A 14,125-nucleotide genomic window follows, 5' to 3' on the forward strand; every position below is an offset into this window, starting at 1 on the left:
TGATTGACAAGAAAATAAAGAAAGACAATTGTGAGGTGACTAAATCAGGTTAAAATGTATATTCCAATGCATGTGTGCAGGGTGAAGGTCAGGTCAGGCTCAAGGTCATGTACCAAAGTTAAGTCAGAGTGCCTCAAAATGGGAATATGCTCATTCCTGGGTGTAGGAGAACCTGGGATGGTCAAAGGTGGCCCGTGTCCTGCAGGTGGAGCGTGCTAGCGCGTGTTACTGCGCTCTAAACTAGACTCCTCACTCCCATAGGGTGCCTTATTAGACGATGTACACAAACACACACCACGGGCTTGTTACACGCCACACTTGGGTTCGGGGTCAGGCTGGGACACAGGTTACCACAGGGTTAAAGCCTTGTGCACATGAGAAAAACAGCAGAAACAGATTTAAGAGAGAGACGGATGCCAAGAGTGCCATCTGCTAAAGTTACCCCCCCTTCCCAGTTTCCTCTCTCCCATCCCTCCTCCGTTTTTGTTTCTGTGCACATTCCCCCATTTTCCCTCTCACGCCACAGCCACATGGACATATATGATATTTCACAGCCACATAGGACCATTCCTGATATGTTTTCCAGGCTGCTGGGGCGCTGATAGGGAACTATGGTATGGATGTGGGGACGAGCGCGGGGGTGAAGGAGGGAGCCGAGTCCAAATCTGGCAACCGTCTCAAGTGTAATGACACCTCCATCTCTATGGAAAACCATCCTCTTTTGTCTTCACTTGCATGAGAGCTCTTTCTTTTTACTGTTTTGTTCCCAGAGAAGCCATGGAACATTTGCCAACATTTTTAAGAGCTGCGAAAAGCAGGATTTTTTTATTTTTTTTTTAAGTCTTCCACCTCGCAGGTGTTTCTTTTTAAGGCGTGCTCGACAATGCCAAGCTCGTCTTGGCTCGTCTTGAATGCCGCGGGCCTCTGGGAGTGGGGGGTGGTGGGGTGGAGAAAGGGAAAAAAAAGGTTGAAGAAATCTTATTGATTAGCAGTTGTCGCTTCCCTTTTCTTTATCTCTCCATAGCACCTCTTTTTCTGCCTCACACACCACGTCTTTGCATCGGTTTTTGTAATTTCAGCGTGAAGAAAACTTTGATGAGCAGACATTAAAGACAAATATGTTCCCTAACGACGTGTCACTGGATGCCGCATCACGTCCTAAATCGTCAATTAAAGAAGGTTTTTGCTCGCATTTTCGTGTCCGCGAGACAGAGAGCAAAGAGTGCACAAGGTAGTAAATTTGTGTGTCACAAGACTCCCAGAAAGTCCAACTAGCTGGAGGCCTGAATCTGGAGCTTTTATGAAGTGGTGTGTAATTTCCCTTCAGGCCTTCAGGCTAAATATTAGCTTCTAAGATGCTGTCAAAACTGATTTATGATGCACGCTTATGTGTAATGCAGCAAATGAAAAAGAGTAATTAATCTTATCCCATTCTGATGGGCTCGTTTTTGTCTGATTAGCATTCTGTGGGTAATTGCCACAATTGCAGCCAAACCTCGAGCCATTATTCTTAGGACAGATTGCTGCTCGTTAGAGCCCCCATGTGGTGGAAACACGAACGGCAGCTTTGCTGCTCAAAGCAGAGCTGCTTTTGACCCAAACTGAGCTTAAACCAAAACTGATGATGTAAAGCGTTCATCATAAATCGAAATGGTAGCAGCGCTGCGTTTAAAAGGAAAAAACAAGATTCTGGTTTACAAATTAAAGGCAGTGACCAGAACCAGTGTTGCTGGCTGCATGGTAGGAAACACAGAACAAGAGGGAAGATGAGGGGGGGTAGAGGGATGAAAAGAGGGAGCTGAAAAAGAAGTACCATCTGTTTTTGAGGAACATAGCAGATAAAAATGTGAGTCGTGCGATGAAGCAGAATGGTCGTATAGAATCGGGGTGTGAGAGGTCTCCTCTTACCGGGAGGGGGGGGGGAGTCGGGCCACAGAGAGGTAAGACGGGGAGATCAGATAAGAGGCAGGCCGACAGATGGAAGACAGGGAGATGAGAGTGCAAGAAGGAGTGCGTGAGAGAGAGAGAGGAAGGGAGGGAGCTAGGAAAAGAAGGGGAGCAGAGACGGGGCCTGGCAGCGGTGCGAGCTCAATGGGCACGCTCACATCAGGAGGGGACATGACTCGACACGCCGGCTCAGCCCAGCTGGGTCAATTCTCTGTGCTGCCATGTTGTTTTGGCTTCTCTTCTCCCATCACACAAACACACACGCGCGCGCTCATTCACGGGCAGTCGCACACTTACTCACACCCAAAATGCCATGGATTTGGCGAGGGCCGGGGTGCACGGGCGGGCGAGGGCCCTGGACTAATGGAAACGCCAAACTCGTTACTCTAACGCTGGGTGACAAGGGCACCTTGGGCTGCAGATGTTCCTGCTGATGACAGATGGAGCCTGGCACTGCCAGGGGACAGTGGGCCAGGCCTTCGCCAGCTCCACGCCACCTGCACCCCTCCTCTGTACCCCCTCCACACAAACTCAAACATGCGCACGCTCTCTCGCTTTCTCACTTGGCCTATCTCTCTCCAACAGTGGCGCACCGCTCCCCCTTTCCCACCCAACACACACACACACACACATCCTGGGTTTGTCTTTCCCTCAATCACTCTCCCTCTGTCTGCCTCACACACACACACACACACACTCTCACACACACAGACACACACTGGCATCCTACTTTTCCTCCTCTGCCCACTGTGAGGATGTTTGTGGACCGATATCCGCGGCGCTGGCAGGACGCTCCGGATGACTGGCGTCTGTGCTGGTATTGAACACACAAGGCGCATCATTTGTTACACGATTACAATTCAAGATGAGAACATTAGCGGTCTGCTCTTTGGGGTGAAACGTTCAGCGTTAGTCAGTTATGAGCGGTCAGTGCAGTCGGATGACAGAGTGGAACCCGGAGCCATTTCCATTTCCTTACACAACGCGCTCTCCAGATCAGCTAATGCCTGATGGAGGCTGCGTAATGACGCCATTCATCTTCATGGAAGTGGTGACAGGCTTCTGGAGGTGATTTCACAGGCCTGGCGGAAGAGAAAACCCAACACTGTCATTTATTTGTTCCTCGCCAGATTACCAAAGCAGGCTTTTGCGGTAATTTCGGCGGTGGCGGCGCTTTCAACTCGGTGTGAAAAACGTCTGGGAAGTCGGCGGCGATGCTTCCCGCTGCGTCGCTCTGTGAGGGACACAAATGTCCTGTGTTTTTTCAGATAATAATAGGTTCCGTTAAATTATTTTTATCACGTTAAACTTGCCGGAGTGCAGCGAGGGACACGGGGAGGGAAAGCTAAACCTGAACTGGGCGCACATCAAAGCGTTTTTCCCTCCGAAAATGTGAGGAGATTCTGGAGAAGCGTTTGTATCTCCGTGCCAGCTACAAATCCAGGAATATAGACTGTCAGAGTTGGAGTCCGTGTGCCGAGAGAACACCAGGGTGCCAGGGATTCGGCTCCGCTGTTTCATAAATTTTGATAAGTCCAACCAGGCCAGAAAGCCAATCTCGCGTCTCCAGCTTGGCCCGGAGTCGGAATTCGGAGCCCTTTGTGTTGAAGTGCTCGGTGATTGATGTGTGCTTTGACTTTGAAATCTTCTGGAGGCGCTGAAGTGGAAGACAACAGTACACTTCGACCAACAATCAAAGTTTCATTTCATGGGTGCCTGTGAATCTTTCAGCATGGAGGGAACAAAAATCCTCAAAACCCCCCCAAAAAACAATAAAAATGATTCCAGCAATTTCCTCCTGTGGCTCCGATCGCCCCGACATTCCTCATTTCATTCAAAAAGCTGCATCCGCTCCGGAGAACCCCCCCCTAACTAAACAACATAATTATCTCTCCCCTCGTTAGGACCTGGCCTCTGTTCTCACTGCTCAACGCCCTCCTTTCTCCAGACGTGCTGGCCTATCCGTCGCCGTCGCCGTGACGATGATTTGAACTGAGGGTCTCTTAAGTGCTCTTGGAGTGAAACATTTAACTGATCTTAGCCTTCATGATTCTTTTAGAGGCCTCGGCGGGAGCGCAGGTACCAGCAGCGGGATTGGGGGGGGGGGGGGGGCAGATGATGGCATGTGGTGCGGCGAGGTAGGCACGACGGCGGCCACGAGGGGAGGAAGTTTGGCAACAGGCGAGGGAGTGGGTCTCACCATGCCAGCTCTTAATTACTTTAATTGGAGTCATTAGCTAAGTGAGCACTAGAGACATCACCTGCATGGCACAGAGGAGCACACCTGCCACATCATCATCACCATCACCACCACCATCACCATCACCATCATCATCATCGTTATTGTCGTCGCTGTGCTCCAGGTCACCTCTTGAACGTTCCGACGTCTGGCAGGAAACATGCAACATTCATATTTCATGTTATTCATATTCATTTGGTCTTAATTACATTTCCTGTAGTTTTACCTCCTGCTTCACTTTCACTGAAAAGTCCTCCAATCAAGAGCAATCCACCAATGTGTTCACGTAATAATAGTAATAATCATCATAAAACACTGGTCGTTTGGATTAATAATGAATGAATGGATGATAATTAATGAATGGAACCAAGGCCCCTCCCCCAGACCCAGAGGAAGAGTCCCCACAAGGTCCCTCTGACTTTCTTCTTCTTTGCTTTTCAACACTCTCAACCTGAAATTAAGGGTTTTATTGTGTAATTGGCTACTTTAGAAAGTAAAAAATGTTTAGAAGAGAGAGGAAAAACTTAACAGCTCCAGTTAAACTCTGAAAATGAGAACGAGACAAATGGAATTTCCATGAGACGCGAATCAGCCCCAAAAGGATCACAGAAAACGAAGCGCTGATTTCAAGCTGGTGCTTTTTAAAGGTGCATTTAGCTTCATCTGCTACAGCTAAATAATCACCAGACTGTTTATTCTGTTTAAGGAGGAAAGGAAGATGACGGGGAGCATCACGAGAGTTCTGCCCTCGTTAGAACATCCACATTAGCAGGATGTGAGAGGCCATTATGATGCAAGTCATCTCAGAACGCTCAGGCATAAAACGTGCAGTTTGTGTTGCCGGCGGATGTTGGCGGACGTTGGCGGACGGGACGGTGGAATGATGAGAAGATAACGATATTATAGTCTGCACTCATGACCATTTTGATATTGACGGAATTCTATTAGTCTCCTCTTCACACACTGTTTTTGTCTTGAAACTACATTTACACACACACACACACACACACACACACACACACACACACACACACACACACACTGACAGCACACCTGGTCTAACCCTGAAGCAGTTTAACCAGAGCCTTACAACAGACCTTCAAAGTTCTGAGACCCAGACAGAAGTTCCTCACTTCCCCAAAAATGTCTCTTTGCAGATCAGATGTATATTTCTGGCCTTTGGTGTGGAGTTTGTTCAAGACCCGGCACGTGCCCACGCACACACACACGGCTGGAGCGGTCCCAGATAAGCCCGTGTGGGACTTTATCCAATGACGAACTTTGATGTTCAGATCTGCAGCCTGCCCCTTCTCTCTGTCCTCCTCAGCACCCAGCACAGGCTGGCAGGTGAGCTGGCAGGAGGCAGGGTAGCAGTAGGCTGGCAGGCGTTGCCGGGGGCACCGTCTCCTGCAGAGCCAACTCTGACCAGCTGGTCCGGACCAACACCGCGGATGGGGCATGTAGAGCCATATCAGTGGGGAGATAAATGTTAGCTGCGGTCCAGACACCCCGTGTGCCTCCAGCATGACGGCTCCAGCACCAACCCTGCACCCTGGGTACCAGGTGAGAGGTCTCTGTCTGGTGGGACTCGACAGGTGAACATCTCGGGTGAATCGGTGTGCACAGCTGCGCGGTGGACACTTGTTTTCTCTCATCAACATCGAGTCCACTTCCTGTTCCCATCCTATCCTGTTACAAAGGTCGTCATTTTGATCCCCGTGTCCTCAGAGGGCCGCAGAGGCGCCCGCTGAAGGCAGGAGCACCCAGCAAGCTGTCAAATGAAATGATCTGAAGGAGGACCAGAAAGGCCGCAGCTCCAACAACCAACCGGTCCGACTTGTAACCAGTCAGTCGGACCCTGACTGACCTGTTATCATTTAAATCCACCCTCACCGACCCCACCCCTATCATGTATCCCTCCCAACCGTTCGAATGTCTGTTAAATACTGTTTGAATGACAGTTAAAAGGCACGCACACACACACACACACACACACACACACACACACACACACACACACACACACACACACACACACACACACACAGAAAGAGCAGGCTGCTCATTGTGCGTTTTAAAGCGCTAACTAGGCCACTTAGCACCCCGTGACGCTGATCTGATCCCTGAGGCGCCAAACTTGGCAGCGAGCCCTTCTCCTTTTCGCTCCTTCCTTTCCCCTCGCCATGGGAACCAGGCCATCCTTAATGACACAGGAGTGCTCCGCCGGATCCCACAATGCAAAGGGGGCTGACATCTGTCTTGCTAAGTGGTGCACTCTCTTGTGCACCTTGTTTGTTCAATCAACAACCTTCGCTCCTCCTCCTCCTGCTCCTCCCCCTCTACCCCCCCCCCCCTCCTATACTATACCCATTCTCTTATTCAATTCCCTGTTGGAAAAAAAAATGACCGGGAATTGGGAAAAGTCCGATACAAGGTTAAAGAGTGAGATCATGATGCCCTCTCTGATTTCCCCAGCATTTATGCACCATGTGTAGATGATTATGGACAGTGAGAGTCGGAGACGGACGACAGAAACACTTGATTACAATCACTCTCAGTCTCTTCCCACAAGCAGTCCTCACTGGGAGGAATGCAGCTCTATAAAGTGGTCTCTATGAGCCTCCTAACCTCTTCACCTTTTGCATACTAAGGAAAAAAAAACAAGGGCCTATTTTAAAGTGGCCTCTAATTCCTCATAGTTAAGACTTGGGCAAATATTTGTCCCATCAATCTCGGAAAATATAGCCATCAGCCCGGGATGTTAATCACATGCTAATGGAATCGGAGGGAATCCGTGCACCCCGTAGTGCAATGAACGCTTTCACTTTCTCGGAGAGCCCGCGTGAATGCAAATGGCCATCTAAACAGTCATATTGACAGCATGCCAAGGCAACTTAAAGAGCCCTCTTCTTTTCACTCCTCTGGGAATGTATGTAGGGATGTGTTGGATGAGTTCACTTTAGCAGGCCCAGGTGCCTGGATGTAAATGAGTAATGGGTTTTATGGGCCTTAATTGAAAAAAAAGGACGCACACACACACACACACACACAAACACACGCACACGCTCACTCGAGTGCATCTGCGGTGAAGGATGTTCAAATTCCCACAATTGCACTGAAAAGAGTTTGGGCATGAGAATAGCTGCCTCCTATACATAATTCAGGGGTCCATGCTGAAACAATTATGTTTGCTTACTGCTGAGCGTCCCGCTCAATGGCTCATTTGCTCTGTAGCTTGGCACTTTCAGACGAGAGTGCTACGTGCTAAACGTGGCCCGAACACGGCTTTTTAATAAAACATAGAGGCTGACACTGCTTGAATATGTGGAGTGGGTGCAACAAAGCAACAAATCTGAGCTCTTCGGCTTATTGCTCCAGCTTTGCATCGCGGCTAAATTGCACTCAAACGGCGTCGCTACAGAATGAACAACACGAGGCGGATGAAATGCAGGCAAATAGGCAGTTTAATGAGACGATTGCATATCTCAGTGTTTCAGTTTTCCTCATCGGCACATGTCCAGTGCAGACGTCTCGTCTTAGAATCGCACGGCCCAAATAAAGGTCCTTTTGTCTTCAGTCAGGGTGAAATAATCACCCCCATATTTACCTCTGAATTCCAAATTCAGATACAAGAGAAATCACCACACCAACCCTGACGTGTGCTAATAACAGGAAGCACCTCACTTTAAAGTCTTATTCAACCCCAACCAGCCCGGAACCCGTCACAGGCGTCCCGAAGCTGCGTTCTGAGCCGCCTTTTCCTCGCGGCCTGTTTCGCATTTGCATTCCTCCACAACCAGCACCCGCTTCTCCTGGACACGTGCGCCGCAGAGCAGGGGCAGCACCACGGCGCGGGCCTTGGACGGGGCGCAGCGGGAGCACGGCCCCCGGTGGTGGAGGAGCCCCATCCCGGTGCCAAGCGGTGCCTCCGAGGGAACAAAGAGGGAGCTGCACTGACCGAAGCACAGTTTGTTGTGCACCGTCACGGTGCTGCATCCCGCCGCCGTCACACGCTGCGAGAATGACAGGGAGGAGGCTCGATTAGAGTCACAGCCACGTTCGCGGTCTTATTTTACCTCGCAGGGTGTAAAAATCAACACTTTCTGTTTATGTCATTTATCACCATCACACCTCCAGAGAATCAGCCAAGCTTCCTGAGAGAAGAAACTGGCTCATTGTCCAGTCTCACTATGTTGTTTGTGTCATTGTGTTTAGCAAATAGAAATAGAAAATTCTGGAAAATCAAGTGATTTGAGCAGTGTGGTACCTGGGTGAAAGGAACTCCAGAGCAGCTCTGTTTCCCGTCCTTCAGGCTGGCCGGCAGCGACACGGGCATCAGGTCCCCTTTGCTCACAGCTTTTTGCCACATCTGTAAACCTTGTTTTTTCTTCACCTCCATCTCACTTTTGGGCTGCAGGTGGTGCAGTGGACTCACCAGGGCCTTGGAGGCCGGAGCTGGACCTGGACGCCCCTGCGACAAGAAAGCAGGAAAGGGCATTCTGGGGCTGAGAGAAGGGCCTCGTCGGGCGCCCGGTCCCCTTCTGAGGAAGCCCGAGTGGGCCAGAGAACGAGGGTCCAGTGGAAAAACCCGAACTACTCCCTGGACGGGTTCATTGGGGCCACTACCAGATGACTCCAGTTCCGCCTTTGGTCCTTTCAGAAAGTCAAACGCGCTGTGAGGTAGCGTGAATGCTAGCGCCGTCATGCTCGACATGAACACAAACGTGAGAGGAAAAAGCTTCATTTTACCCAAATATAAAGACGTCCTGACACAAATAAACAACCAAAAAAAAAGCTTCCGCGCAGTGTTTCAACAGGAAAATTGTCGTCTGTGGTCCAAGGTTCCAAATGGGGACCTTGCTGTCAGCGCAGCCTCAGACCGATGGAGGGAGTCTTTTATACAGGCGGCAGCCGCTTCTCACCTGTGCTTGAACACAAAGAAGGTGTCACAATTCCCACAGCAGACCAGACATCACACTAAGCTTAAACTCAATCCAGAGTCCACCCTCTGGCCACCAAGCATTTCAGCTCTCACTGTCACCTGAACTAAAACAACCTGATTCCAGAAAGAGTAACGCCGTCTATATGGTGCACAGTAAAAACCTCCTTATTCAGCAGACGCTTTATTATAGCAGGCTGTTAAGCAATAATGAGTTTATGTCTTCTGTGTAAACAGGCCATCTCCTGTCCATTTCTTCTCACAAACCTTCTCTCGGCCTCTTCCTCCACAGCCCATCATTACACCATTAGCCTTCAGGGTGCTCCGTCACCCGTGACCTGATCACACGCCGCCCGCTGAAGGCCGACTGGCTGCCACTGTGATAACAGAGAGTCTGTTTGACTTTCTCATAGAGAAAGTGGGTGCTGAAAGCCACTTTCCCTCATGGGCTCACCTGCTTCCTACTCCCCCATTTAACAGACCAGTCAGATCTGGGAAATGCAAAACCTAAATTTCTCTAGTCCATTTTTTCCACACATCAGCTCAGACCTGAAATATTTGTTCACAGCTTTTTTTTTTCTTTATTTCTTTATTATTTTCCATATTATCATCTACATCTACATGCACATCTTATTCTCTTTTAAAGGAATTTGAATATTGTGTGGTATTGCAGACAACAGGACTAACGTGCATTATTTATTTTCTCCATGTTCTCCACAAGAGGGCAGAGTTTGTCAAGTATTACAGTGTCCGTTTCATAGGTTAAATATACTGTATGTGAGATTATCTCTCTGTTTACATAAAAATAAACACACAATTAAGAAAAATAAAATCTGATTCTAAAAAGAAAATATCCATGAATGCTGTATAAAGTGTGCAAAACTAATCACCCTAAAATTGCATTAGATTATGTTAATCTCTCAGGGCAAAGTACATGGAAATAAGGGGGGAAATACACAAGTGTGTTTACAGTGCTTTAGCTGGGGATTAAAAAAAACAACAACCAAAAACTCAACAATTCTGAATTTACTGGTTTTGCAGACTGCAGAAATATGCTGTTTTCATGACGAATGACTTCAGGGATGGAATATCTGCGTGGAGAGACTGTGCTAATACTAAAGACTTCATTAGAGTTATTGGAATCCTTATGACGGGGTTGGGAATATCGGAATCCTGGTCAGAATAACTTTACAGTTTTTCATTTCCAGTCCTTCCGGGGAGAGAAGTGATTAGTTCTGTTGAGCGCCATGGGTGCGGCGGCGCTCCGGCTCGTCGTACACGAGGCCATAACAAACCTATGTGCAAACCCTCGTTCAATATTTGCTGTGCGTGAAGAGCGACCAGCTGCTGGCTCACTGGCACTTCCCACCTACAGCGATGGCCTGAAGCTAGCATGCTAAATATGGAAATGAAGGAATGGTGCCAGGTGTTCTAAGACAATATGGCAAAGGAAGAAAGAAGGTGAGAGACTCAAGTAGATTTGTCAATTTTAAGACCTAAACAAAGAGATATAGTTGGTATTTTTTATTAAGACTTAATGTATATAAAATAGAACAACTCTTTTTGAAGGGGTTGATGGTATTTCACGATGGTAACAAAAATCTGTCCCGTTCCTGAAGTGCGTGGGACAGCAACGGCTGACAGGGAGGCAGTTTTCTCCCCGCATCATTACATATTACTGCACACTGTAAATGCATCTGCACACATAATTTACTATAAGTCATTGACTCCATCTCTGATTCAGCCTTGTCAATGCAATAAAGGAGATGATCCTAAATCTGTACAGTTGAGAGTGAACTAAAGGGGAAGTGTCGCCTGGAAAACCTGGAAAACCTGGAAAACTGTGTCATCCTAGGCAGAGCCCTCTAGGCCTTAGTTCCAATCTGCTTGTAGAGAACCATCGACACCACCATGGCAGCGATCTGCGAAGAAAGCCAGCAACACTTTAGAGACCTGGAGCTCCTTTAGAGACCTGGAGCTCCTGATCCGGAGCTCCTGACCCCGAGCTCCTGACCTGGAGCTCCTTAGAGACCCCGAGCTCCTGATCCGGAGCTCCTGACCCCGAGCTCCTGACCCCGAGCTCCTGACCTGGAGCTCCTTTAGAGACCCCGAGCTCCTGATCCGGAGCTCCTGACTCGGAGCTCCTGACTCGGAGCTCCTGATCCAGAGCTCCTGACCCGGAGCTCCTGATCCAGAGCTCCTGACCCGGAGCTCCTGACCTGGAGCTCCTGATCCAGAGCTCCTGACCCGGAGCTCCTGATCCAGAGCTCCTGACCCAGAGCTCCTTTAGAGACCTGGAGCTCCTGACCCGGAGCTCCGGATCTGGAGCTCCTGATCCAGAGCAGGATCCTGCAAACATGCTCCAAGGAGATCAAGACTACTCTCCTCAACGTTCTGAATATTACTCAAGTGTGATGTTTTTGCAGTGCATCCATCATAAGGTCGATGTACCTCGATGGCGGTGATTCCTATCGCCACGCCGGCAATGATGAGGGAATTCTCCTCTATGGCGGCCACCAGCTTATCGAGGCAGCCGTCAACCATCTCCATAAAAGGAAACCAAACACAACATTTTATTTCTGACAGAGATCAAAATGAAAACTGCAGACGAAGTTGTTGTGGTACCGAAGACATCGCCTGGTTAGCATTGCATGGAAATGTAGTCGAGCTTATATTGCAGCAAAACTGCGGGTAGATGTCTCTCCCCCCTTGAAAGGGGGAGTCCTTGAAGTCGGTGTAGTTCTTGACTCCACAGCACCCAAACTAGGACAAAGAGAGAATATTCAAAATCACTCCGCCACCGAGACGTTTTCTTTGAGATGGTAAACATCTGAACAGACTCGTCACTAATGATTAAACTCGTTACCTGCTCCATGGTGGTGTTCCACAGGATGGTCAGACTGTCCTGCGTTCCGTAGCTCTTCTTGATGCTGTCCCGAACTGCGTTCTCCACCTCTGCAAAAAGTTCGGCTGCCTGAGAAGAAGAAGGACAGAATTGGGTCCACTTTTGGTCCGCTTGGGCGTCGACATTTGATGGTTCCGTTGGTACTCACCACACCCGTAAACACAAACAGCACTATGGCTCCGGCCACCTCGGCAATGAAGATAATCAAGATGATGATGAAGAACTGTGGGGGGGGGGATACAAGGACTGATGGTAAAACTGGCTCTTCAAAGTCAAGCTGCTAATTCAGATCATTGTATTCATCATCATCATCATCATCATCATCATCATCATCATCATCATCAGCGTCGTCAGTCTTCTCCCAAAGGTTACGACAAACCAGCAGGAGAAAGGCAAGTGGTGGGGCTGGTTCCCCCTCCTGCTGGGGCTGAGGAGCCTCACCGTTAGCAGCATACAGCGGCTCTCTTTGATGGCGCCGCAGCAGCCCAGGAAACCGATGACCAGCAGCACGGCGCCCAGAGCGATGAGCAGGTAGCTGATGTTGACCAACTGGGAGAGCCCAACAGGGACCCCCTCCACGTCGTCAAGTATCCCCAGAAAGGAGCCGCTGTCCACCTTCACCCACACCCCCACGGCCAGGATGGCCGCGCCAGCCAACTTCAGAGAGGGGGGGGGGGGGGGGGTGGAGAAGGAGGGAAGAGAGGAGGAGAGAAGGAAAGGAACAAAGAGAGAGAGAGGATGGTTTTCATAGATTAGGACTCAATGATGAGGAAGTTTCTTTATCACTTCCTGTCTCGGGTCCTTCACAGCCATCGTTAAAAAGGTTGTAGGTATTTTCCACTGTTCAACAAATCTAAGATGAGCTGGAGGCTCCGAGTCCGACGTTTGAGTGACACTTACGAAGATGCCACCGTTGAAGATGAACATCATCACTTTGAGGAACCCGGAGCAACACATGGTGGCAGCTGGCTGTGGAGGACAAACACAACAGGAGAGCGCGTCAGTGCCAGGAAACCCCCTCACTTCCTTCACTAATCATGCACAGGTTGAACTCGCTGACTACGGAATATCATCGCCACGGCGACAGCTGATGGGCGGGCGCCTCGTCTCTGTGGGTCAAATACCATTTGTCCTGGTTACACATTAACCGCAGTGGCTGGTGGGTCAGGAGACGGGTTGATTTGATGTAAAGTTTCGAGTGAGTTTCCTTCACTTGTTTGTCCAGTTTTGGATCACATGACCCATTTTGGGTTGAAGGAAGGAAGTTGCTGAAGGCTGCTTATTAACTGTGTCTCCAATTAACGGTAATCAAAGGTTTATTATTAACAGTAAAGCCATAAAACACACCTCAGTATTACATTCTTTTTCCAATAACGTCACAGATATGAGGTGAAACGAACAGTTGTCGGTGTCCTGAATCTTTATTACAGGTCATTAGGGTCCAACAGAACCTCCCAGAGTTATTCGCTGACATTAAAGGAACAAAAGATGATAAATTAGCTTTAAATGTCACTCTGAGGCCAGTTTCATCAGTGGCCATGGAATCGAACTCTTTTACTTTTTTAGTGTTTCTCAGACAGATGAAATGAGTTTTCCTGCTCAGATGTTAGAAAAGCTCACAAGATTTTACAGATCTCATTTCCAGCCTGTCGCCTCGCAGACGGAGGTGAAGGTTTTCTCCAGGTCACTTTTCCTGCTAAAATCAGTGACATTAAATGTTGAGGTCCTACCTGTTCTGTATAGAAGAAGAATGTTCCCTCAGGTCCTTCAAACCAGGAGTGTCTGATCACCTAGCTTTTCACGTGCCCTTTTATTATCACAGACAGTCCGTGGCCTCAGCGTCACTGACTCTGCAATGTTGGTAAGAAACACTTCCTGGTGGCCAAAGTCCCTTTTCAGAGGCCAGGATATTTTATTGTCTGTGTCTTTACAACCCAGACATTTGAATAAGCCTGAGCATCCTGGTATATTCCCTGTATTTTTTTTCTTAAACAAAAAAAAGCAAAAGACATTTATTCCCAGACATTGTTAATGATTAAAAGGAGGTTTTGTTGTTTGTTTTTTAACCCTTTTTGTCAAAGGCCTTGGGGTTCTA

The 14,125-nt window shown here is 48.7% G+C and overlaps 2 protein-coding genes across 2 annotated transcripts; both read right to left on the reverse strand.

Moving 5' to 3' along the window:
* Nucleotides 1-7,377: 7,377 nt before the first annotated feature.
* dand5 (DAN domain family, member 5) lies at nt 7,378-10,310 on the reverse strand. The gene is made up of 3 exons (XM_057035428.1): nt 9,393-10,310; nt 8,454-9,108; nt 7,378-8,199 (listed from the first exon to the last, which is right to left on the reverse strand). Exons 2-3 carry the CDS (start codon nt 8,928-8,930, stop codon nt 7,909-7,911), a joined length of 768 nt encoding a protein of 255 aa, XP_056891408.1. The 5' UTR covers nt 8,931-9,108; nt 9,393-10,310; the 3' UTR covers nt 7,378-7,908.
* Nucleotides 10,311-10,600: 290 nt separating this feature from the next.
* Nucleotides 10,601-14,093, reverse strand: LOC130527192 (tetraspanin-1-like). Its single transcript, XM_057035429.1, has 8 exons — nt 13,761-14,093; nt 12,931-12,999; nt 12,472-12,687; nt 12,179-12,253; nt 11,992-12,099; nt 11,751-11,888; nt 11,577-11,669; nt 10,601-11,047 (listed from the first exon to the last, which is right to left on the reverse strand). The coding sequence occupies exons 2-8, from the start codon at nt 12,985-12,987 to the stop codon at nt 10,991-10,993; spliced, it is 744 nt and encodes a 247-aa protein (XP_056891409.1). The 5' UTR covers nt 12,988-12,999; nt 13,761-14,093; the 3' UTR covers nt 10,601-10,990.
* Nucleotides 14,094-14,125: the final 32 nt, after the last annotated feature.

Source organism: Takifugu flavidus, chromosome 6, assembly GCF_003711565.1.
Source record: "Takifugu flavidus isolate HTHZ2018 chromosome 6, ASM371156v2, whole genome shotgun sequence".
Taxonomy (NCBI): domain Eukaryota; kingdom Metazoa; phylum Chordata; class Actinopteri; order Tetraodontiformes; family Tetraodontidae; genus Takifugu; species Takifugu flavidus.